Source organism: Eptatretus burgeri, chromosome 12 (genome assembly GCF_056783735.1).
Source record: "Eptatretus burgeri isolate ZD-2024b chromosome 12, Ebu_testis_v1, whole genome shotgun sequence".
NCBI classification, from domain to species: domain Eukaryota; kingdom Metazoa; phylum Chordata; class Myxini; order Myxiniformes; family Myxinidae; genus Eptatretus; species Eptatretus burgeri.
Window position 1 is genome coordinate 16,661,355 of NC_140972.1, and position 27,097 is coordinate 16,688,451.

The 27,097-nt window shown below is 45.6% G+C and overlaps 1 protein-coding gene across 3 annotated transcripts; it reads right to left on the minus strand.

Annotated features, from left to right (window-relative positions):
• Positions 1–14,761: 14,761 nt before the first annotated feature.
• On the minus strand, positions 14,762–27,050 carry LOC147015164 (uncharacterized). Of its 3 annotated transcripts, none has more exons than XR_015050224.1 (3): positions 26,913–27,050; positions 23,851–23,922; positions 14,762–14,844 (listed from the first exon to the last, which is right to left on the minus strand). XR_015050224.1 is itself a non-coding variant. In XM_085849687.1 (2 exons), the coding sequence occupies exon 2, from the start codon at positions 23,352–23,354 to the stop codon at positions 22,083–22,085; it is 1,272 nt and encodes a 423-aa protein (XP_085705813.1). In that variant the 5' UTR covers positions 23,355–23,922; positions 26,913–27,050; the 3' UTR covers positions 22,047–22,082. The 3 variants fall into 3 exon arrangements, 1 of the variants encoding a protein (XP_085705813.1); XR_015050225.1 differs by lacking the exon at positions 14,762–14,844 and adding an exon at positions 18,355–18,873; XM_085849687.1 differs by lacking the exon at positions 14,762–14,844 and having other exon boundaries at positions 22,047–23,922.
• Positions 27,051–27,097: the final 47 nt, after the last annotated feature.

Here is a 27,097-nt window from a genome sequence, read left to right on the forward strand (position 1 = left end):
AACCAGGACCCAGCGAGTCACCACGAGGGTGGCCAGGTAGCCCGCCCGGTCTCTCGGAGCCCCTTCAGTCATCCCGGCTCCGAGTAATGATAAAGGCTCACGAGCCCGGTTCTTTCTTTCTGGGGTTTTGGATGAAAGTCTGTGGCGCCTTGTCTGCCTAAGTAGAACTGATTAAGTGCATGACTGTGTACATGATAATCGGCATCGGCTGTAGGCTTTTTGCTCGTGTCTTGTCCCCATCCCCCCATTCATTGCATATGTGCATTTAAAATAAATACCCCTATTGTTTGAATGTTAACCTGCTCGTTGTGTCACTTTCTGCCATTGACTGTCATGATGCGTTCGGAATATTAGCTGGCTGATTATAAGCCGATAAAACGTACATCTGGTCCGACGGGACTTGGCGATATAAAACCACTCGGCAATTGCATACGGAACGAGCTGCTTAAGCGGCTCGTTTTCGTGCAGGCCCCATCGAGGTATAAACTCCAGGCATTTCTGTCTGCGCGAATCGTTAGGTATATCAACAATTCGGCGATTGACCCTGTCGCGCATGGACAGAAGAGTTGGCTGGTTTATGGTGTGTTAAAAACACCCGTAGCTGGGTTTCGGCGTTGATCCGGAAGCTGCAACTAGATTGCCATGTTCGGTGGGAGCGCGCGGCCGGATTTTGGCTAAAGGCGGTCGTCCGCACGCTGGACGGGCGGAAATCTACAACACTGGTGTCAGGAGTTGGATAAGAACTCTCCCGTCTCCAGCGAAATTAACGGAACCGGATCAAGGGTGTGCGAAGCGACCCTCCGGTTCCATTAAATTCCGAGCTTTCAAATCTATTATTTACGACACGCAAAATGGCAGCTCAAGGCAAGCAGGGGCAGGTGGAATATGTTTTAATGTAGAATCCATGGCCCGGGACGGTTCTTATTATTTACAACCCCACCACTAATTGTAGTCAGTGGGTGCGGCCAGGGCAGGTGACAATGCAGCAGTTAATGGACGTCATGGAACTTGCGATGAAGCGCAAGGATTGGAGTCTGGGAACAGTGGCGGATGATGTAAAAATACTCCTAGAGTTTGCAAACGGGACCAGGACTCTACCTGAAGGAAGTACCGAGTCGAGGGGGAGTGTGGCAGCTGTTCGGACCACGATGACGGGTGAGGAAGAAGTGACGGAGAAAATAATGACGATTGGACGAGAAGTGTATGAACTCGGACAGAGGATGACGAGCATCGCCGCCACGACAATTAGTGAGGAAGAAACTGATAAACACGAAGAGACACAAACACAACACAACACAACACAACACACGAACGTGTTATTTCGGACACGGACACAACACAACACAGGTGGGTCACATGACTGCTTTACCACACCCCGGTGCATCCATGTGTGTATGTATTATCATAAACTACTGAGACATCTCATCTCCCCCCTCCCATTTGTTTGTTTGTGTATTTATTCATTTATTCATTCATTTACTCTCTCACTTACTCACTCACTCACTTACAAACAAATCAAGATGCTCAGGAGGTTTACGGACACGAGCTGATCTTCGAAGGGCTAGTGGAGGGCTGTCCTTGCACAGGGTCGAGGAGTTCAGGTACATTGATGGGTGAAAAACTTTCAGGAAGAAACACCTCAGGTTCAAACACAGGTGGTGTTAATACAGGAGTGGGTGTCAAAGGCACTTGAGCCAGTTCAATGTTTGTCTCCCCATGACGTAACCTGAGTTGGTCAACATGTTTACACATACATCTACCATCACACAACTTCACAAGAAACATCATTTCACCAATGTTATCGATAACGATTCCAGATAACCGCTTGGTTCCACATCCGGAGTTCAACACGTTCACAGGATCGTTGATCTGGAAGTTGTGGGATACAGATGTTTGGTCGTGATTACGTTTCTGTTGATACTTGTTATTCTCGACCTGGACCATTACGTCTGGGTGCACTAATGATAACCGTGTTGTTAATTCACGACCCCTCAGAAGCTTGGCAGGTGAGCGACCGGTGGTGTGATGTGGTCTGGTGCGGTAGTTGAGCAACACACGAGCTAGACGAGATTGAATGGAGCCTTCCTTAATGCGGCTTAGACCATTCTTGATGATCTGAACCGCACGTTCGGCTTGACCATTACTGGCAGGTTTGTAGGGGGCAGATGTGTAGTGCTTAATGCCATTCATTTTACAAAAGTTCTGATACTCTGAACTCGTAAATGATGATCCATTATCTGATACAATGGAGTTTGTAATACCATGTTGTGTGAACATGGCAGGGAGAACTTCGATTGTTACAGCAGAGGATGAGGATGGCACCACGAGCGCTTCAATCCATTTGGAGTGCGCATCATCTACGATAAGGAAAAGCTTCCCTTAAAATGGACCAGCATGGTCAATGTGTAGTCTGGACCATGGTGTTGGTGGCCATGACCACATGGCTAATGGAAAGTGTGGCGGTGTCTTGGTATGGGCTTGACAAGTGTAACAATGGTGTGCACTGGACTAAATGTCACTCTCCAAACGAGGCCACCAAACATGGGCTCGGGCAATAACCTTCATAGTGACGATGCCCGGATGAGCATTGTGGAGTTCACTGATCATTTTCCCGTGGAGTTTCGGTGGAATTATCACTCGACTACCCCAAAGCAGGCAGTCTGCATCAATGGAGAGCCCATCCTTCCGGATGAGGTATGGTTTTGCCCCTTCTGGTAGTGATGCCCAATTACCTGCCAAAACACAGCGTTTAATTTGTGACAAATCTGGATTGCTATTGGTAGCACAAGCAATCTGCTTAACGGTTACGGGCGCCTCATCGTGAATGACGTTGGCCATGAGATGAATGATATCACTAGATTGTGGAGGTTCTGAGATGGTTACGGGAAGCAGCAAGTGAGTGAGTGCGTCAGCACAGTACATTTCCTTACCCGGGCGGTAAACTAATGAATAGTCAAAACCGCCAATGGTCAGCACCCAAAGTTGTACATGACCTGATGATGTGGGCAGAATGGCTCTGGTTTCTCCCAGGAGACCTAACAAGGGTTTATGATCAGTCTCAATGGTAATATGTCTTCCAAAGACATATTGGTGCATTTTTAAGGTGCCCCAGACACACACTAACACCTCTCATTCTACTTGAGCATAGCGATATTCAGTGTCAGATAGGGTTCGTGATGCATATGCAATAGGCTGGAGATTATCGGTTTCATTTGTTTGCAACAACGCACACCCAATGCCATATGAAGGGCTATCACAACTGAGAACAAGTTCCTTGGATGGGTCATAATGGACAAGTAATGGCAAGGAGGACAGCATGGTTTTAGCAGCCTTGAACACTCTTGTTTGGGCAGCTTCCCATTTCCAGACAACGCCTTTCCTGTGGAGAAGATGCAGAGGCTCGACGGTTGTGCTTAGTTGAGGCACGAACTCACAAAAGTAGGTCAACATACCCAGGAATGCACGAAGTTCTGAAATGTTTTGTGGCATTGGTGCATTCGCAATTGCTTCAACTTTGCTTGGAGAGGGCAAAATGCCTTGACAGAAGATTTGATGACCCAGGTATTCAACTTCATGTACCATAAAGGTACACTTCTCACATCTTAGGCGTAACTCAGCTTGTGACAGCCGATTGAGGACTTCATTTAGGTTCTCGAGGTTTTCATGTTGTGACTTGCCAGTCACTAGTATGTTGGCCTGGAATGCGACTGTCTTTGGTGCACTTTTCAATAATATCTCCATCTTGCGTTGGAAGATTGGTGCAGAAGAGCGTATGCCAAATGGGCATCTGTTGTTCATGTAGAGTCCTCGATGAGTGTTGATGCATGTGTAGGGCTTGGATTCATCATCCAGTTCCATTTGAGCATAGGCATTGGTCAAGTCAAGCTTAGTGAATGTCTGGCCACTCTTGAGAGTGGTGAACAGATCCTCTGATTTGGGCAAAGGGTAGCCATCCAGCTTTGAATAGCGGTTGATCGTCATTTTGTCATCCCTACAAATGCGCACTGTTCCATCTGCTTTGAGTATTGGGACGACAGGTGCTGCCTAGTCAGAGTACTCGACTGGTGAGATGATGCACTCACTCTGCAGGCGGTCAAGCTCACATTCGATCATTGATCACATCATGTTGGGCACAGGTCTAGCCTTATGGAACAATGGCTGAGCATCTGCAGAAACATGAATCCTTACTTTGGGCCTTGCAACGGTGCCAACACCATTATTGAACAGGCCAGCATAGCTGTTACAGGCCAAAGCCTGTACAGGCTTTGAGGGGTTGGTCCTTCTCCATGCACTATCAGTAGTGGTTGGACATGAGTGCTGTTTGCATATCCTAGAGTTACGTTAGCTGAGCCAACTACAGGAACCACCTCCTTGGTGTATGTTCTCAAGTCAGTAGATACAGGCCCGAGTGCAGGAGCCTTTCTCGGAGGGTAGATGGAGGTGAACTTCTTCTCGCTCATAATTGATCAGGAAGCGCCGCTATCAACTTCCATCCTCACCGGGATCTTATCGATTGTTATATTGTTACGAATCTTGCAGCCATTTGCACACCAACAGACAGCAGTCCCCACAGTTCAGTTATTTTGATAAGTATGTGTTTATAGTCAGAGTCCCGTCTTTCTGTCTAATGTGAATTTCGTATGTGCGCTGTGAGTTATTTTATAGTCAGGTTTTATACATCTACAGCAACAACAACAACAACAACAACAGCGCCACCGTCTCTCACTCAACCCGGTCGCCATTGTCCACGTTGTTTTGGGTGAAGGCGTGGAAGGATCCTCCATCGCCTCAGATCGAGGCTCCGCCCCGAGGAAGGGCATGGAACATTTCCTCCAGCCAATGAGCGAAGGGCGAGCATCGCACGCGCGCCCCAGCCAATGGGAGGCCAGCATGCCGAGAGCTACTACGGAGCCTCTTCGGGGGGGGGAGGGGGTGGGCCTCCGAGACGCCTCGACACACCCCCCGAGATGCCTCGTCCAATCAAGAGGCTGACCACCTCAGGGGCGGCACCGCCCATCCAGATGGGATGTTCCCCCCTCGTCCAATCCGGAGGCGAGTCCCTCAGAGTGGTTCCCTTGACCTGCGGGGGGGGGGGGGGGAGGACAAGAGTAGGTGGCGAGCCGTCAGAAGTAGGGAAGAAGGAGAAAGAGAAGAAGCCTCGTCTTGCCTGCTGGCGTTCTCGTCTACCCGCGGGTGCTCGTCTCATCTGGTCCGTTTCCGTGCTGGCTGACGTCCGTTGCGTCGTCCCTGGTGCTTGGTGCTGCGTTGTTGTTGGCAGCGGGTTCGAGTCCCGCCACCGGACAGGTTCGACCAGACCACATGATGCGACAGGTGCAAGAATAGGCCCCTGCCCTCAGCTCGCCTTTCCCTCCCGAGCTGAGGGGCCAAATAAAGGCCGCAGCCACAGTGTGTGTGTGTGTGTGTGTGTGTGTGTGTGTGTGTGTGTGTGTGTGTGTGTGTGTGTGTGTGTGTGTGTGTGTGTGTGTGTGTGTGTGTGTGTGTGTGTGTGTGTGTGTGTGTGTGTGTGTGTGTGTGTGTGTGTGTGTGTGGCGCCAGTCCGTTAAGTTGAACTGTTAAGTGCTTTTCGCTCACTGTACATTGCCTGCATTTCTTGTATTCGGATAACTCTGCTCTTTGTGTGCTCCCCTCCCCGATTATTGTTTATAAATAAACCCCCGTGTTAAATGTTCCAGCTCGTTTTCTGTGCTTTCTCCCATTGGCCCAGCACGGTGCGTATTGAGAATTAGTGAGGTATTATATTTAGGTGTATTGGAGATCGAGACAATTAACCCTACGCCACGCGGTCAAAATATTGGCTTCCACTGTCCGCTAAGGAACCCGTGACCTTTGGAGTTATCCAAGGGTTACGACCTTCCATTCCGGTGTTCGGTGGGAGACGGCCTCTACTGCTCCACCTGGCGGCCGTTCCTCGCCACCGACCCCCGGCCCACAACAATATCAACTATAATTGGAGCATTGGAGCTCTTTGTTCCAACAGAGAAAATACCCAAAATTAAAACAAAAAATTTGTTTCAATTTTTTTTTTTTAATCTCGTCGCAAATCTGCGACTGTAGCAGACAAAGGGTTAAACAAACAAACAAACAAAAAAATGCTTTCGATTCCTAGCAACCCGTTTTTTGTCACCTTCAACTTGCCGTGTATGCCATGGTGGCCTATGTGAAGAGTAGGTGAGCTCTCACCGGCACCCTGAACAAATTACAAATTCCTCCCCAACCAGCAGAGGGAATTGCATCAGCATCATAGCCATGCCCTTAGCCAATGATGCTACCCCGCAGCCTAGTGATACACATGAAGAAGAAGAAAAATTTTGCCAACTTTTTTTTTTCTTGATTGGCTCCAGTTTTTTTTCTATTGTTTTTCTGACAGCACATTCCACTGAACTATTACTTTTCCATTCCATACCGTATCACCCTCTTGCTACAATGAGACTAAAAACAACTGGTCAAACCATGTGGGAGGGATAGATGGAGTTGTTTTGTTTGGTTGTTGTTTATAAGTGTGTGTTTATATTTCTGTCCTTCATTGAGGCTCTGGTCATAATTGGTGTTTAATGCCCTTTGTTTCCTCAATTATTTATAAACTTCAGTTATCATTTTGTATGTAGCCTGTGGGCTGCTGATTTGCATCATTGCTGAGAGCACGGATGTGCTGCTGATGCAGTGTCCCCTGCTGGTTCGGGCTTGAATGTGTAATTTGTTCAGGATGTCGGCAAATACCTCACCTCCTCTTCGCGAAGGACACCCATGGGATATTTAAAGTCCAGCAACTAATGCCGGCAGAGGGACGGCAAACACATTGTTGAATCACCCGCCTGTGAATCACCAGGACGGCAGTTTATAGCTGGGATGGGATTCTAAGTTTCTAACCGAGGATAGGCAGCTCTAAGAGGCGAGAGTGCTTATCTTTATGCCATCCTACCAGCCCCTACTTTAGTAATGGTTTCACATTTGTAGTATTCATTATAATTAAATTGTATGCAACTTGCTTGGTGGCCTGAGAAATGCAGTCCGTGGAATTATTTGGCCTCAACATTAATCAAGACCTGTCTTTGGTTGATCATATCCCACAAGCTGGCTTCCATGGTCAAGCGACAATCTTTGAAAAGCCAAGTTTTTCATGCTTTCTCTCATTTCGCATTTTGACACTGAGCCCACACCATGCTGAGAGATGTCCCACTTTCTGCTCCATTTTAAGACTGAGGCCAAGATATATATATATATATATATATATATATATATATATATATATATATATATATATATATATATATATATATATATATATATATATATATATATATATATATATATATATATCAACTCTCCATCCATCATGTTTTAAATTTCACATGAATGACATCATTCCTGAGTCAGGACACAGAGCTTCAGTGCAGCTCATCCTCGTTCCTGGCTTGGAAACCATTTGAGACAGACAAGAAATATTTTACTCTTCTCAGTTCTTCACAGTCAGGGCCGGATTTAGGCATGGGCAAGCTGGGCAGTTGCCCAGGGGCCTCCACAACCAGGGGGCCTCCACATATTTCATGAAAAAAAATTGTAAGGAAAAATGTATTTGTGAGTGCCTGAATGGCAGTTGGTAGTTAGTGGAACAGATATAAGACATTCATCTATAACAGATATAAAATATTCATCTTATCTCATTCTCTATTTTATATAGAAGTTCAGATTCTTTGTTCTTGAAAAATATACTTTATGGATGACTGTAAATATGTCTTGCCACCTTTTTAGTATTCTAAGGTAGGGTGCGCCTCCACTACTGAAGGCTACCCAGGGGCCACCACATATCTAAATCCGGCCCTGTCACAGTATTTATTGTACACCGTCCCTTCCTGTTCCATCTCCAGGTGATGACGTGCGCCAAAAGGGCATACTCGGTTTTCACTCCGTTTGTTTTTGCTTGTCGGGGCGACATCTAAGCCATCCTTTGAGTTAGGAAGCTGAAATTTGCTGACGAGTGAACAAGTGCTTTGGCAAAAATGGTATTTATATTTTTTGATTAATCAATTAATTGATTAATTGCTTAATTATGATCGATTTATTCATTGCTTATTTATTTTCTTTCTCATCTTGGCAATATCTCGGGCATCTTTTGAGCTAGGGAGCTGATATATGGACATGACGGTGACAAAGTGATTTGGCTATAAAGGATATTTTTGATTTACTGATTAATCAATCGATTAATTATTTAATTTTTCCACTACTTAATTTTCCAAAAAGTTACAGATCCGGATGAAAGAGTGGTGGTTTCGGTATGCTATTAGCCGATTGCTTAAGAAATTAATTGTTTTGCGATTATCATTTATTTATTTTAATGACTCAATGAATCAATAATTATTGTAAACTGCTCCGTTCCAATTCCATCTCCATGTGCTGTAGTACAGTCAAAATGTCGGATGACCTCCCACAAATTGCAACAAAAGCAAACTCAACAGATTTTGATTCCTGGATATGTCCTCAGTGACAGAAAAAAAAAGTCCTAAGGGATCCTCCAGGGGGAAAGTCCTGAAATCATGGAAATCCAATATGGCCGCCATCCGGCTTTGGGGAAAATGAGAAAATTGTAAAGATTGATATTTTAAGATGTAAATATATGTTTTTCTGCATTCTAATTGTTTCTAGTTATGGTCAGTATATTGATATACAAGAATAATTATAAAAAAGTGAAATGTATTGAGGGTAAAATAAAAAATTATTGCTTTTTTTATCCAAAAATGTCAATTTTTTTTGTCCCGAAATTTTTTTTTTTACCTGATACTGATTTTGGCTCCTGGGCAAAAAAAAAAAAGAAACGTTGAAGACACAAGATGAAATCAAGTCTATGGCAATATAATATAATTATGTAAATCATTGAAACATGATAAAATTCACAATTCCACTCGGGGCAATCACATCTGCCTGACAAAGGTTTTGAAATGAAAATGAAAATTCGCATTAAACTCAAAAACTACATCTATTATAAACTTACTATACATGTTGAGAAAAATCAAGCGTATTAAAGTTAGAACTCGACAATGTCGTCATCATCCTCATCATTGTCACATGGAGTGTTTGTGCAGCCAGAGCCCCTGCAGTTTCCACAAGCTGGAGTGCACTCAATGTTGTGCTTCTTGCATGTGCATCTCATGGTGCTACATTCAGCCTGGCAGTTGCACCTAATGACACGTAACATCTTTTCAGGAGCTGGAGCTATTGATGTCTGAAGTGGCACAAAACCCTCGTCACATTTCTGCCAATCCCAGTCTGTGGAAGAAGTATGCAAGTCTGACGTCTTGAAACGAATCAAAGACCACCTTCAGAAGCATGCCGAGTCTGCAAAGATATCTTCTAGAACTTCAGCGCTCTGGGTTCAGTATATGGACATGCTCGACATTCTACGCAAATACATCTAGGCAGAGTGCACTGGGAACTGGGCACTACATCTCCAGGCCATCCAGGAAATGCTGCCTTACCTGGCAGCCTCGTGCCACAACCTGTATGCCAAATTTGTGAGGGTGTATCTGCAGCAGATGTCCAACCTCAAAACTCAACATCCCAATGTCCAACAACGTTTTGATGAGGGGTTCCATGTGGTTCGACGAAGTGATCGCCTGTGGGCAGGTCTTTCATCTGACTTGATCATCAAACAAGTTCTGATGAGAAGTTTGAAGACCAGCGGGGTCTCACACGAGGGCGAGGAATGACAGAGCAACAACGGCTGGTATGGATACTATCAATGCCTGCCTGTGCAGAAATATACCAGGCAATGCAGGAGCTCACAGGTGTGAACTACAACACTGGAGAGCAGAAGAAGCACATGACCAAGGCAAGACAATCTCGTGACTAGAAGGACACACTATCAGCTCTTCAGTATTTACAGGAACGGAATCCGTTCAGTAGTGATCCACGTCTGAGGAACATTGCCACTGGAGTTCATGCACACCCCACCATCAACGTCGATACAGCACATGCTGTAGGAGCCAAAATATTGAAATCTATGGATGGGAAAACATCTGCCGAGTACACATTTAAGAGGAGAGACCAAGTTGTCACCCTCGGCATGAAGTCATCTGTCAAGATTGATGGAAAGCAAGTCCAGGTTGACCCACAACTCCTCTTCCAGAGACTGATCACTGTTGCACAGACAGCAGAAGAACTGGAGTCGGCCTTCAAATATGAACTGTGCAGCTATCCACCAGCCCTCGTTGATTCCTCTCTTCAGCTCCGAGAAGCACACAAGCCAGTCTTTGCTGATGCCATCTGGGATCTTCTTGGATCCGATGTCCCAGCCGATATCCCCAATGATGGGCAACAGTATGTTTTGGATGGCGGGGCACTTGTTCAACGCATTCCGTGGTCTCGTGGATCCACATACAGAGACATATGCCACCAGTACACTGATTATGTAACGAAGAAGTACGGAGATGCCATAGTCGTGTTTGATGGTTATGAGAGTACCAACACGAAGGACATGACACACCAGAGACGGTCTAAAGGGAATGCTGGCACTACTGTGACATTTCCAGCTGACATGTGTCTCACAATGAAGAAGGAACAGTTTCTTGCCAATAGGCAGAATAAACAGCGATTCATTTTTAAGTTGAGTGAAGAGCTTCAGAAGAAGAACTGTGAGATACACCATGCCTCAGGGGATGCTGATCTCCTGATTGTACTGAAGGCCGTGCAGTCTGCTACTGTCACCAACACTGTGTTAGTTGGTGATGACACAGACCTCCTCGTCCTCCTATGCTACCATACAAGCTTAGAATCCCATTACCTCTTCTTTTGTCCCGAGCCAAAGAATAACACGAAGAAGCCTCGCATCTGGAACATCAAGGCTACAAAGGAAATGATTGGTCCAGACATATGCAAGCACATACTGTTTCTACAGTCAGTTCTTGGGTGCGACACGACATCTCGTCTTCATGGGATTGGAAAGGGAGCTTCCCTCAAAAAGTTCAAAGCAAACAACACATTTCGTGAGCAGGCCAAGGTTTTGATACATATCCAGCTTCCGTATGTGATGTGGCAGATGCAGGAGAAAAAACATTGGTGATAATCTACAACGGGAAGTCAACTGACACCCTGGACACCCTCCGGTATCAGCGGTACTGGGACAAGGTGGCTTGGAGCTCCTCTCACGTGCAACCACAGACGTTACCACCAACATCAGAAGCAGCAAAGTATCACAGCCTGTGTGTGTATCTGCAAGTCCAAGAATGGAAGGGATGTGCAGATGAACTTCTTCCGACAGACTGGGGTTGGCAGAAGTGTGACGAGGGTTTTGTGCCACTTCAGACATCAATAGCTCCAGCTCCTGAAAAGATGTTACGTGTCATTAGGTGCAACTGCCAGGCTGGATGTAGCACCATGAGATGCACATGCAAGAAGCACAACATTGAGTGCACTCCAGCTTGTGGAAGCTGCAGGGGCTCTGGCTGTACAAACACTCCATGTGACAATGATGAGGATGATGACGACATTGTCGATATCGAACTTTACTACGCTTGATTTTTCTCAACATGTGAGCCTGGTGTTGGCGCAGTGGTTAGGGCAGCAGCTTGGGATCCAAAAGGTCCTGAGTTCAAGCCCTGTTGAGCCACTGAATTAATACACCAGTGGGTTGACTCAGCCTGTTATCCTTCCGAGGTCGGCGAAATGAGTACCAGTGTACTGGGCCAGTGTATACCCCGGTTAAAATAGGTGTACCATATCCCTGTGTTGTAAGAGGCGACCAGGGTTGCGTCAGGTCAAGAAGGGCATCCGGCGTAAAACATGTGCCAAATCACTCTGCGGATCATACGGATGATCCGCTGTGGCGACCCCTAAAGGGAGCAGCCGAAAGAAGAAGAAGAAGAAGAAGAAGAAGAAGAAGAAGAAGAAGAAGAAGAAGATTTTCTCAACATGTATAGTAAGTTTAAAATGGATGTCGTTTCTGAGTTTAATGCGAATTTTCATTTTCATTTCAAAACCTTCGTCAGGCAGATGTGATTGCCCCGAGTGGAATTGTGAATTTTGTCATATTTCAATGATTTACATATTTATATTGTATTGCCATTGACTTGATCTCATCTTGTGTCTTCAACGTTTCTTTTTTTTCTTTTGTCCAGGAGGCAAAATCAGTATCAGGTAAATTTTTTTTTTCGGGACAAAAAATTGACATTTTTGGACAAAAAAGCTATAATTTTTCATTTTACCATCAATACATTTCACTTTTTTTAATAATTATTCTTGTACATCAATACACTGACCATAACTTGAAACAATTAGAATGCAGAAAAACATATATATATATATATATATATGTATATATATATATATATATATATATATATATATGTATATATATATATATATATATATGTATACATATTAAAATATCAATCTTTACAATTTTTTCATTTTCCCTGAAGCTGGGTGGCGGCCATATTGGATTTCCATGATTTCAGGACTTCCCCCCCCTCCCGGAGGATCCCTTAGGACTTTTTTTTTCTGTCACTGAGGACATATCCAGGAATCAAAATCTGTTGAGTTTGCTTTTGTTGCAATTTGTGGGAGGTTGACCAAATATTTCTGCTAAAATGCCTTTACTACTGCACAGCGGCATCACCAGGAGCCGGTGGATATGTTTATTTTTTTGGGCATGGAACGGTGGACTTTGAATGTACCTGTGCTTGTTTCATTTTAATTTCCTTCCTCTGATTTGTCATTACCAGCCCCTCTTGCACCTTCTCTTACAGCAATCCATATCTTGTAACCCTTCACAAATCTTGTTTTTTTTTCTCCTTACCTTCACTCCGTTATCTCCCTGATCCTGTCTTGCTTGTGGAACCAGCTACTTAAATCTGAGTGGTTATGTTTCCCCTACCAACCCGCCTTTGTAAAATTGATTGGCTGTGTTGATTCATTGTCATTACAAGGTTGCAGCTGAAGACTGCTTTAATTACACTATTTGCATGTCTGTCTCTCTCTTTTAAAATTTCCTTAAAGCCCTGTCACACCTTGACGATTTAGCCAAAGTATGCTTGACGTTTTAGCCCAATACAAAATTGGGCTAAAACGCCGGCACACGTCGAATACGTTATGCGTAAGTTTTGTATACGTTAAGAGCACGCTGAAAAACACTGCCATACATCATAGTACACTGGCTTTCATCGTTGTACTTTGCAGTTGTCCTCAAATTTTAGCATGCTTGAAATTTTACAATGTATGCCAGCGTATGACTCACACGTTCTGCATACGCTGGCCATAAGTTGTAGGCACGTTATGCGATCGTTGACACACGTCGAGGCACGTTACTTGTAAGTTACTCAAAAGTCGAAGCACGTCGAGGTAATGCTTAGCGTACCCAAAACTTATTTCTAACCTATGAGTAACGTGCTTTGAACTTATGTGTAACGTCCCTCCAACGCATATTCACGTATGTAGCCGTATTTGATTGACGTCTTCCGGACGACCACAGAACTTACTGAACGTGTTTCTAATTTACAGCTACCGTATAATGGCGTATTGGCAGCGTTAAAAAAAACAACAACAATCACTTCCGATATTTCGTCACGTGCCGTTACGTCATGTCCGATTGCCTCTTCAGTTTGCTCATGTCTTATTCTTAGTTCCTCCTCTGTGAATATTTTCTGTTTTGAGGATATTGTCACGTCGACGTCGAAACTTAAAAGCAAATGTCCGAATATATTTTAAAATTCTTGATAGACTAAAGAAAGAAAAAAACAAACAAAAAAAAACAACAACAACAACTTCAGATATTTCGTCACGTGCCTTCACCGAGCCAAGGAAAACAAAAGAAAATGTGCCTTGATGGAGAAAATAAGTTTTGGGTATGCTAAACATTACCTCGACGTGTTTCGACTTATGAATAACTTACAAGGAACTTGTGTCGACGTGCATCAACGATCGCATAACGTGCCTACAACTTATTCCCAGCGTAGCGGAACGTGTGAGCCATACGGCGAGTACGTCGTAAAATTTCCAGCATGCTTGAAATTTCACGACGTACTAGACGTACCACGAAATATGACAGCGTACTTCATCGTTTTTCAGCGTTCTCTTAACGTATACACAACTCACCCATACCGTATTAGATGCGTGCCAGCGTTTTAGACACATTTTTCATAGGTCGGCATACGCTGGCTAAATCGTCAAGGTGTGACTGTGTGGTTGACACTTTCAATTTTCAGGCGGTTATGATTTAAATCGGCGTGCGGCAGGTTTTTAACAGGCTACGCCACGAGTTCGTCGGAGATACGTGCAGCGCGCTATGCCTAAGTTAAACTATCATTGAGCATAGGTTGTGAACGCCGACAATAGGCTAAGCATTCGTTGGTATAAGTTATCTATAAGACAACGAAACGTTCTGTGCCCCTTACTAATATGTTATGCATATGACCAACATGTTATGAATACGACCAAAACTTTTTTAAAAAACATCAAAATTTCAGCGTACGCCAACGTTTTACATACATTTTTATACGTTGCCATTGCTGGCTAAATCGTCAAGGTGTGACAGCGCCTTAAACCAGGTGAATTTTTTCCTAAAATCAAGACTACCTATTCCCCACTATCTACTGAGATAGATTTCCCATATGTGACCCAGATTTTCATATGATTCAAGCCTACTACTTACAATCTTGCGGCAATTTAACTTTGAACACAAGAACTTAAATCCATTTTTCAAGACTCAGAAATGTTTTTAAAAATTCTGACATTATTCTCTTTGTTAGCTCACCTGGAAGGTAGTTCCGGGGAGCTTATGGGGTGGCGCGTCGTCTGTCTGTCCATCAACAAATACGTGCAACTTCTTCTCTGAAACTACACATACAATTTCGGTGAAACTTTACCACAACCTTCATCACCCTGTATATAACAAAGTTTGATCATGGCATTAAAAAAATCGGGCTCCAAAAGGGTCGATGGGGGTTGCCCCCCAAAATAGGTATTTGCTTTCTTCTCAGAAACTACACATACAATTCCGATGAAAATTGACCACAACCTTCATCACATATGCTGTACCAAGGTTTGTTCACAGCATTAAAAGATTGGGGTCTGAGGGGGTCTACGGAAGGAGTTTACAGGGGGTGGCTCCCATAAAGGTGTATTGTTGTGGGCCAGGGGTCGGTGGCGAGGAACAGCCGCCAGGTGGAACAGTACAGCCGTCAACCACCGAACACCCAGAATTGCAGGTCATAACCTTCGGACAACTCTGAAGGTCAAGGGTCACTTCAGGACCGTGCTCACCAACTCTTTGATGGCGTGGGGTAGGGTTAATAGCCAAATTTCAATATACCTAAGTACCCACGTCGTCAAATTACCGGGGAAGTCACACCCTCAATGGACTCTGTCGAACCGGGTCGCTCTAGCGACCTCGGTCCGGTGTAACTGAGCGGAATTACCAAAGTCCATCGGTCCAAACAACAACTTACAGCCCAATCGGCTTTCTGGTTCTCAAGCACGAACCATGCTGGGTCAACAAAAGAAAGCACAACAACGAGCTGGTACATTGAACAATTGGGGGTTTATTTATAATGGGGCAGGGGAGCATGAAAAGAGCAGAGTTAAACTGACTATCAGAAATGCAATTTAATGTACAAAGCACTTAAACAGTTTCTACTTACAGGATGGGCACCACCGACACACACACACATACACACACACACACACACACACACACACACACACACACACACACACACACACACACACACACACACGAAATGGGGCCGGTTGGGCACCTTTCTGCCTCGTGCTGTCTGGTCGAGACGAGCTGGTTCGGGGGGGGGGAGGGGCTCGAACCAATACCTTCGTCGCTGCACCAAGCACCAGGGACCGCGCTCTCCAACCAGCCATGCATCGACGAACCAAGACCAAGGAGAAGACCAGAGATGACGATGACTCAGGACCAGATGAACCAGCCAGCACCAAGGCCCACGACCCCCCCCCAAGACCCGTGCTCCGGAGCCTGGCGTTCCTTTATTTCATTTCTTGTGCAGTGTGAGAAGATCGCCATCTGAGGCATCTCAACCCTCATTGGCCGGGGTGTCGTGGGAAAGTCGCCCCCTGTGTGTGATTGGACAAGGGGCACGCCCCTGCCTTTTTGGGCGGAGTCTCGATCTGAGGCGATGGAAATCTCTGCGCACGTATGTGGCTGGACACGCGTGTGTAACAGGGTGGTCCTTCGTTAGGGGCTAAATTTTCGAATTCATTTATTTTAAGCTCCAACCCCTGGAATTCGTTGGAATAGTCGAGAAAACTCTTCTGGTGTTTTTATTTCAAATTCCAACAACATTTACCCCTCCCTCATCGACCTTGAAGTTTAGCCTCAGTTTCTCGGAGCGGCTGACATTAGAACGACGACGTATCGACCTGTGCTGAACTTTAAAACGCTCCTGTAATGTCCAATCGTCTCTTTTGATGTGATACGTCGATCTGTGTGTTTGTGTAATGTGTAATGTGTATTACTCGTTGTTCTCACCGCCCCCTTAACAATTTTTTTTTTTCAGGGTGAAACTTCAAGGTCGACGAGGGAGTGGTAAATGTTGTCCAATTGGGAAAAATAAGTTCACCAGGAGAGTTTTCTCGACTATTCCAATGAATCCTGGGGGTTGGAGCTTAGAAAATCCGAAGTTGAGGAATAAGGACCACCCTAGTGTGTAATGGCGCGATGTGCGAAGTGAAGGAGTGATGGTTTCGGTTGGCTGGAGGTTCGATTTGTATTGCAAAAACCCTGACGAAAAAAGTAACTCACAGCGCACACATGTAATTCCCATTAGACACAGGTAGAGGACCCTAACTAGAAACACATACTTATCGAAATAACTACGCTTAGGGACTGCTGTCTGTCTGTGTGCAGGAGGCTTCCAAATCCGTAACAGTATTTCCTTTCTTTTCAGAAACTACACGTACAATTCCGATGAAACTTGACCACAGCCTTCATCACCCGTGACGTACCAAAGTTTGTTCATGACATTAAATGAAAATAAATCGGAGCAATACCCCTGGGTGCTCACCTGGTATAATAATGATACTGAGGAGGAAGACAACGTGGGATGGAATCACTAAAATGTACCAATGAACAAATGTTACAGCAAACCCCCCCCCTCCACCGTAAACTCCCTCCGTAGACCCCCTCAGACCCCGATTTATTAATTTTTTAATGCTGTGAACAAACTTTGGTATATCACAGGTGATGAGGTTTGTGGTAAAGTTTCAGCAAAATCGTATGTGTAGTTTCAGAGAAAAGTTGCAAGTACTTATGGACTGACGGACGGATGACGCGCCATCCCATAAGCTCCCAGGAACTATGTTCCAGGTGAGCTAGGAATGAGGCAGGTATATATAAAAAGGCCCTGGTGAATATTTATGGTTGTGCAATCCTTTGATACCTTATCCAAAGGTAATTGCAAGTATGCACTGCCAAGATCAAGCTTCGTGAAAGTCTATCCTCCATTTAAGGGGGCATACAAATCCTCAATCTGCAGAATCGGATAACTGTCTTGTCTTGCCGCTTGATTTACAGTAAGCTTATAATCACCACATATGCGGACTTGGCCATCGTCTTTAGGACAGGCACTATTGAAGCTGCCCAGTCTGAGAACTCTACTGGTTCTATAATTCCTACCTTCTGTATGTAATCAAGCTCAAGGTTGACCTTCCTCTTCATGGCATGTAGGGCACTGTCTGTGGTTTCAAACTTTGGATGAGTTAATGGATCCCTATGGATTTTAGTAGTTATATTCTTCACTCTGCCTAGTCCACTCTGAAAACCCTCTGCGTACTTACTCTTCCACTACAGGCACATGGGCCATTGATACCCTAATGTGACAAGTCTCGGCCAATTTCAGCTTGAACGCCTTCAGCTAATCCCACCTTATGCGGTTTGGGCTGACACAATCCATGATCATGAGAGGTGCGGTGGATTTCTGGCCATCGTAGTGTACACCAACATCAATAGTTCCAACCAATTTGATCAGCTCCCCCGGGTATGTGCATAAAACGTCACCGGATTTACGCACCACCGGAAATTTACCCCAAATGTCTTTGTATGACTTGGTGCTCATCACTGAAAAGGAGGCTCCTGTATCAACCAACATTTTGACATTTTTAGCTCACCTGTACTTTAGTCAGGTGAGCTTATTTGATCGAGCAGTGTCTTTGGGTGAGTGAATAAGTCAGTCAGTCAGTCAGTCAGTCAGTCAGTCAGTCCATAAACACTTCAGTCATTATCGCTTGAACCAAATACAGGATTTTCATGAAACTTGGCCACAAGCTTCATTTCTGCTGCGAAACGAAGGTTTATTGACCGCATCAAAATCTGCGCTCATTAAGGGGGTTTACGGGGGGGGGGAGTACCCTCACCCTCACCCCCCCCAGTAAAAAAACAATAGGTATTTGCTCCCTTCTCCAAAGCTACACCCATGATTTCAATGAAACTTGACCACAAACTTCATCAGACATAATGGACCAAAGAGTATTGACCACATCAAAATCTGAACTCATTAAGAGGTCTACATAGAGGGGGGGGGGTATTGAACCCCCCAAAATAGGTATTTGCCATCTCCTCCGGTATTTGCTCTCTCCTCAGAAACTACACAAACAATTTCGATGAAACTTGATCACAACATTCATTACCGATTATTGACCAAAGTGTATCGAGCACATCAAAATCTGCGCTCATTAAAGGGGTCTTTGGTGAGGGGGGGAGGGTTGACCCCCCCAAAATAAGTATTTGCTTTCTTCTTTGAAACTACACACCCGATTTCGATGAAACTTGACCACAACCTTCATCACCTGTGTTGAACCAAAGTTCATCGACCGCATCAAAACTTGCGCTCATTTAGGGGTCTACGGGAGTGTGGGGGGGGGAGACGGATGGTTCGACCCCCAAAATAGCTATTTGCTCTCTTATCCGAAACTACACAACACAATTTTGATGAAACTTGACCACAACATTCTTCGCTTGTGATGTACCAAAGTGTATTGACTGCACCAAAATATGCACTCATTAAGGGAGTCTATGGGGGGGGGGGCAGTTTCTGACTCTCCAAAATGGGTATTTGCTCTCTTCTCCAAACTACATACACAATTTCACTGAAAATTGACGCACAACCTACATCACTCTTGATGTACCAAAGTTTGTGAAATGAGAGCGAGAGATGAACCTTCAGAGTTTAGGCTTTATTCCATTTGATTGGAGCCGCTTCTGTGGGCACACCAGGGAATACAGGTTCAGCTAGGAGTACATAAGCAGTAACGTATACATGTGCAGTTAACCATTGCAGACAATCCGCGTAAGCACGGAGTTCGATATAATCTCCATTCTCACCAGTCAATGAGCACCTTCAGTTAACGAGCATCAAGTGAACAGCCGATGTCAATAGCAATGCCCCGGGGACCGTCACTCGTGCCGCAGAGACCTCCCCTTATACGCAAGACGCACAACATGTGATCCCGCGTCATGTCCCTCAATTCACGTTAATTCACCACATTCTCCCCACCTTTAAAATGTAACTAGGGGCCCATCTTACACACCATGATTGCTTTAGCACTATAGGAGTATACATTTCAAGCAACGCGGACTAATAGATCTACAGAAGCATACATGCCAAGCAGTGATTATTTTGAGTTGTAGGAGCATGGAAATGAGCATCGATATATGATATAATGGGCATATAGGAGCATGAGCAGCGAGAATGCCGATAATCCCCTTTACAGATTGAGTCGTCGAGGGGGCCTTATTCGTCGACCTCTCCGGGAGTAAACGGCAGTTTCACTTGAGGGAGACTCCCGATCCTCTTGGTGAGCCTCGACTTGTGCCGGGGATGACTCCTCGATCGCTCTCGGGTGGAACGCGGCAGCCCCGTCGCCTGGTGGAGTTCCTGGGGGGGAAATGTCAGAAGGAGGAGTGCCAGAAGGTGGTGTACCGGCGGGAGGAGTACCTGAGGGAGCCAGATGGCGAACCGACACAGTGGTCTCCCTGCCATCCGGGAGCCTGACATGAGCGTACTCTGGATTAGTGTCAATGAGTTCGACCCCCTCCACCAGCGGTTCATACTTGCTTTGTCGTACCGGGCGTTTCATGAACACTGTACCGGGGTGGGTCAGCCAGTTGGGCACCGTTTGACCGTCAACATAACGTCGTTGGTGACTAAACATACGTTCGTGAGGAGTGGCATTTGTGGACGTGCAGAGCAAAGAGCGTATGGAATTCAGAGCGTCGGGAAGAGTAACCTCCCATCGCTCGGGGCCCAGTCCTCTCGATTTCAGCGCCAGAGTTACGGCTTTCCAAATAACTCCATTATACCGTTCCACCTGCCCGTTTCCCTGTGGGTTGTAACCCGTCGTTCGACTAGTTGCTATGCCGTGCTCTAATAGGAATTGTTTTAGCCCGGCCGACATGAAACACGGCCCTCTGTCTGAATGTATGTACGAAGGTCTCCCAAACATAGCGAAGAGGTCAGAGAGACATTTTACGACAGTGCCCGAGGTCATATCCGAGCACGGAAACGCAAAAGGGAACCTTGAATATTCATCAACAACGGTGAATATGTATCTGTTGTCTGTTTCGGTCGGTAGGGGCCCTTTGAAGTCGATGTTTAGTCTCTCAAAGGGGGAAGTAGCCTTGATCAGTCTGCCAGATGCCGCGCCATAGAATCTGGGTTTTAGTTCAGCACAAACAGGGCATGAAGCATTCATTTGTTTAATATCTTCAACAGAATAGGGAAGATTTTGTCTGCGTACGAAATGTGCCATCCTGGTTACCCCTGGGTGGCACAGAGACACATGGAGGTCTTGCAAAGCCTGACTGATTGTTGCCGAACTGTAGACCCGGGAGAAGGTATCTGCAGCAGGGTTTTCTTTCCCGGGCCGGTAAACAATGTCGTATCTGTAGCAAGCTAGGTCTATCCGCCATCTCATAATTTTTTCATTCTTAATTTTCCCGTTATTTTTCCCATCAAACATGAAAGCCACGGATCGTTGGTCCGTAACGAGCGTGAAGTGGTTTCCCAGTAAATAATGTCTCCATTTCCGCAGCGCTTCAACGATGGCGTACGCTTCCTTCTCTATCGCTGAGTGTCTCTGCTCGCTTCTAGAGAGAGTTCTCGAGAAGAACGCGACCGGCCGCCCAGACTGATTAAGTGTAGCAGCTATGGCGTGATTTGAAGCGTCGGTCTCCACCACGAAGGGCACCGAGCTGTCGATCGATAAAACCACGGACTTACTGATATCATCCTTGAGATTGTGGAAAGCTCTTACGACAGCGGCATCTGGTGGAAAGTTTTTGCAATGCACTAGGGGATGTATTTTCTCGGAGTATTGCGAAATCCATCTCGCATAGTAAGCGAACATCCCGATCACCCGGCGCATTGTTTGCAAGTCCTGAGGTGGTGGAAGCTCACGGAGCGGGCGCAATCGCTCAGGATCAGGCTTAATTGTGCCGTCGGCTATTGTGTAGCCGAGAAGGTCAATTGACCTTGCCGAGAATCCGCATTTCTCGTAGTTGAGAGTCAGATTATATTTTCTAGCAATGCTCAAGAATCTGTCCAGATTCCTATCATGTTCCCTCTGATCCCTACCGCACACTGTGACATTATCCACGTAAACAAAAGTGTCTTCGATGTTTTCATCTGAGATGATGTCGTCCATAACCCGTTGGAAGCAAGCTACTCCATTCGTGACACCGAAAGGTATTCTCCTGAATTGGTAGAGGCGCCGCCCTGCCTGGAATGCAGTGTAAGGTTTGTCTTCCTCTCGGATGGGAATTTGATGATAGGCGCTTCGCAAGTCGATGGTACTGAATACCTTATAATTGGCCACGCGTTCGACCATCTCATCTATGCGCGGCAGGGGGTAGGCGTCGAGTTGGGTGAAGCGATTGACCGTTTGGGAATAATCGACAACCATCCGTTTCTTATGGTTCTGACTGCTGGTTACTAACACCTGTGCGCGCCATGGCGAATCGCTCGGTTCTATAATTCCCTCCTCCAGTAATCGCTTGGTTTCCGAAGTGATGAAATTCATGTCAGCAGTGGTATATCGCCGCGATTTGATCGCTATCGGTTTGCAGACCGGCGACAAGTTAGCGAACAGCTGGGGGACGTCACCTCCGCGGTGGTCAACGCATTTAAAATTAGACGAGGCTTGCTTCCTCCAAAGGGTATTTCGACGCTCGTGTGCTGCTTGAGGACATTATGACCCAGAATTACGTCTGCGCACAAATCATGAAGCACCAGCACCTTTACATCCCGATGCGTGTACCCTTTTACGTCCAATTCAACATTGCAGTACCCTCGTACGCGGGATTGTAGTGAGGTGGCGGCCATGCATACCGTATTGTCAGTCGGGTGGATTACCCATTTCCTGCCCTTCACTAGCGAGCTGTTGACGAAACTTTCAGAGCTACCGGTATCAATCAGTGCCTCAGCCATATGCCCGTTAATTCGTACGTTGATGATAGCCTTGGATAGATTCCCCGGGGAGGCTGCAGTCAATTTATTTTGCGAGTAGAGAGCCGCAGAAGTGGGTTTATTTCTCCTTAGAGTAGATTTACATACCCTGGCATAATGCCCTTTCTTGTCGCAATTCATGCATGTGGCATCTCTGGCGGGACATTTTTGACGAGGATGCCTTTTGTACCCACAAAAGAAGCATTTACCAACCGGAGCAGTTGCTGAGGAGTTTGACGAGGTCTGGGTATCCGGCTCCTCGGGTGTTTCTCCATCCCCTATATCTGGCTGTGTCTGTGCCAGTGGGGTTCCTTGGGTTCCCATCGTAGCAGCGTTCATGAGCAGCATCGGTGTCCCAAATGACTCGGATTGCTGCTGAGCCGTATCCATCGCTCGAGCCTGATCGACTACCTTGTCAAGAGTGGGTTGCGCTTTCTCTAGTAAGCGTTGCCGTATGTGGGCTGATCTGAGTCCTTGGATGAATGCCTCCCGGGTCGCTTCCTTTCGGTCTTCCTCGGCGCTTACCGCCCGGAAGCTGCCGTCTTTTCCCAGCTGATTCAGAGCTTGTAGGAACTGATCGATTGTCTCCCCGGCTGCTTGCTTGCGTGTGTTGAGAAGATGTCGTATGTATACCTCGTTCTTGGGCTTCACGTAGAGCGCTTGCAGCACCTCGATCGCTGCTTCGTAAGTGTCGCACCCCGAGAAGAGCCTGTACACGCCGGGCGAGACATGATTCACGAGAGCGGCAAATTTGTCAGCTCCCTCTTCGATGATGGTCAGATAGTGTGAGAAGGAACAGAACCAATGTGACCATTTCATTTCTGCGTCAGTCGCGTTCGGGTCTGCGTCGAACCTCTCTGGTTTGTAGATCTTGTCCATCTTTGGTTGAGAGAGCCGAGAAAATCAAATGGAATAAATTGAAATGAGAGCGAGAGATGAACCTTCAGAGTTTAGGCTTTATTCCATTTGATTGGAGCCGCTTCTGTGGGCACACCAGGGAATACAGGTTCAGCTAGGAGTACATAAGCAGTAACGTATACATGTGCAGTTAACCATTGCAGACAATCCGCGTAAGCACGGAGTTCGATATAATCTCCATTCTCACCAGTCAATGAGCACCTTCAGTTAACGAGCATCAAGTGAACAGCCGATGTCAATAGCAATGCCCCGGGGACCGTCACTCGTGCCGCAGAGACCTCCCCTTATACGCGAGACGCACAACATGTGATCCCGCGTCATGTCCCTCAATTCACGTTAATTCACCACAGTTTGTTCATGGGATTAAAAAATTCAGGGTCTAAGGGGGCTTGTGGGGGGTTTGAGTGAATGTTGCTCCTGATCCAGGTGAGCTTCAGGACAGGCAGTCCTATTTTACCTGTTGAGTCCTGTTGCATCCCGTTGCATCCCATTGCATCCTGTTGTGTCCGAGCTCTTCTGCAAGCTTGGACTATGAATACAAAAAAACAAAAAACATTGAGTACAATCAGTTACCATAACCTATACACACATATCAGGGTGCAAACAAATGTAAGTTTGTAATGTGCCTTTTTGCTTTTGGCATCATCATGTTTCAACTGTTGTCAACGAATGCTACTTATTGTAGGATCAAAGCCATATTTCCCAGATGTGGACTTTGTGGTTTATGAGGGAGAAAATCTCATCCTGCCCCATCTATATCTGTGGTATTGTCTTTATTAGTATCAATAGCGAAAAACCCATCTTTATGCATGGTTGGAATATTCTAGTCTGACTTCCGTGAGCCTCACTGTAGTGGAGGCCTGGCAAGATGGCCTAGAGGTATGCATACTCGCCCCTGAGCTGTCTCACCTCGAATATCAGCCCAGCTACAAACTGTCATCCTGGTGTCTCTCAGGCAGGGTGAGGCATCACTGTGTGCGCTGTCCCTCAGAAAGATGTAAAGCTGGATATTCCATTCGCCGGAATTAGTTGGTGAACGATAAAGATCCCACAGTGTCCATCGCGAAGAGTAGGTGAGCTATCGCCGGGACCATGAACAAATTACAAATTCCTGCACTAACCTACAGGGGCACAGCATCTACGGCACAGCCACATCCTCAGCCAATGATGCTCTATTTGCTGCATACGTAGGAAGAAGAAGGTGTATTGGAGACAAAAAAAGAACGACTTGTAATACGTACCCTCTCCCAGTCCCACCAGGAGCCGGGAGGGCATTGTATTGTTACGGTTCTGTGAAACTGTCAATCCCTAAGGCAATAGCACACAACATATAGTGGTTCCCAAGATAGTTATTTCATTAGTTTTCGTTCCAGATAGTCCTTACCTAATGTCTAATGGGTTTATGGGTCATATGCATTGTGTGGGCTTTAAGTGGGTTTTTGATGACATCATAGGTGCCTTTGTTATGATGTCATAATTGCATATGAAGAACACTAAATCTGATGAGAATGAAAATTTTTGAGGGTCATCTATGGAAAATATGGTCCTCAGAAAAAGATTTGATGATGTCATCAGTCACATCATTTTGCAGCCGTATTGTTAAAAAAAAAAAACCTTTAGAAATCCTCTTCTCTGAAGTGGCTGAACACATTGAGGTGATAATTTACACGTGTGACCACCTATCCATGAGGAACAAAATGTTCACACATGTATCATACATCACATGGTTTGGCAGCCATATTGGATTTACCCGAAAACCTATAAAAAAAATCTTCTTCTCCAGAACGGCTGGACAGATCGAGGGGAAACTTCACACAAATATTCCCCAAGCCGTGGGTGTATAACTTTTTTGTTGTGGGGGGGGGGGCGGGAGGGACATATCACAGACAGAGCAGGGAGGGAGCGAGGCCAGAGAGTAGATGGTAGAAAACATAAAGATCACTGGCCTGCCTGTGGTGAGCGAGTAAGAGACCCAAAGACTCAGCCTCATCGTGCGAGATGCCAATGATCCTGAATTCCTTGGTTTCCTCAGCGTGAAGCCGAGAAAGGTGAGAGGCAGGAGCACCAGCCCAGAGGGGAGAGCAGTACTCCATCAGGCTGCGGATGAAAGCTTTATATGTGGTCAGGAGGTCAGGTGTGCCAAGGTTGGACTTTGCATGACGGAGGATTCCCAATCGACGACTGGCTTTGGAAGCCAGCTTGGAAATGTGGTTTTCCCAGGAAATATCATGGCAGAGAGTGGGATCCAAAAGTTTGAATGATCGGACTTTTTCAAGAGGATTGTTGAGAAAGTAAATTAGGGGGCGGGGCGGGGGGGTTTCCAGACGGTCCTTTCGGAGAGACATAGTGAGTGTGAGATTCATCAGGATTGAAAGACATGTTATGTTCCACATGTTGGGCCACCTCCAGATCTGCAGAGAGTTGTTCAGCAATAATTGATAGGTCACACGGTTTCGCAGCCATATCGGATTGAAGAAAAATATTAAATAATGTTTTCTCCGGAACCTCTTCATCAATCAACATGAAACTTCACACTTACGATCGAGTAGTGATGGGGAATACAAGTTTTATCGGCCGCATCAAGTATCGAATCAATTTTTCAACTTGATCGGACGCATGGCCTGGCACGCAGAACTTTTTTTTTTGAATAAGGCTCACTTGGCAAGGGTCTTGCTCACAGACCTTTAATGGGTTTGAGGGTAGAGGAGGAGCAGCTGAAATGTGAATCCTCTCCAGGTTCCACCTGATGACTTCATTTTTGCTATTTTGCTTGTTCGGGTTCCTTCTGATTATTCCAATGCATGACTGTACCTATTTGGTCTTCCATTTGATTTGAATTTATTTTAATCCCATTCTCAATTCAATTGAAAAATAATGAACATCATGGGTCAGGGTCAGGTGTCCAATCAAAGCGGGACGTCTTAGTACCTGGTTATCACTGCCAGCATTTATTAAGTGGTAGTTCTAATTATGTCTCATGAATGACGTAACACACCAGTACACAAACACCACACAAAAGAGGTCCTGGCGAGGGTCTGCAATCTCTGATTGCTCATTTTCGTGTTATACGTTGTGGTGAGATAGATCATCATCATCTTCTTCCTCTTCTTCTTTTTCTTTCTCCTATTCTTCTTCCTCTTCTTCTTATTCCTCTTCTTCTTCTTCTTTCTCCTATTCTTCTTCCTCTTCTTATTTTCCTCTTCTTCTTCTTCTTTCTCCTATTCTTCTTCCTCTTCTTATTTTCCTCTTCTTCTTCTTCTTTCTCCTATTCTTATTCCTCTTCTTCTTCTTCCTCCTATTCTTCTTCTTCTTCTTCAGCATAAGGTTGGGAGTTGCATCATTGACTGAGGGCGCAGCTGTACCGCTGACGCAGTGCCCCCTGTAGCAGGAATCTGTAAAATGTTCAGGGTGCGGGCGATAGCTCGCCTCTTCTTCGTAGACCGCGTTGGGATATTTAACGTTCACCAACGAATGTCGGCAGACGGGACAACAAGTTGAGCGTCCAACCGAGGGGCTCACCGTTTTATGGCATCTTCGCGGTAGCTATAAATCAGCTGAAGGTCTTGAGCGAAGGCAGTCAACCTGAACCTCGACACAAAATCCAAAGATCTCATTTTCGGCCCCAAACCCTGCCGGTTATCAACTGACTGTGTCTCGGTAAACATACGTGAAAAATGCTGAGGAAAAAAAAAAAAAGCGGCATT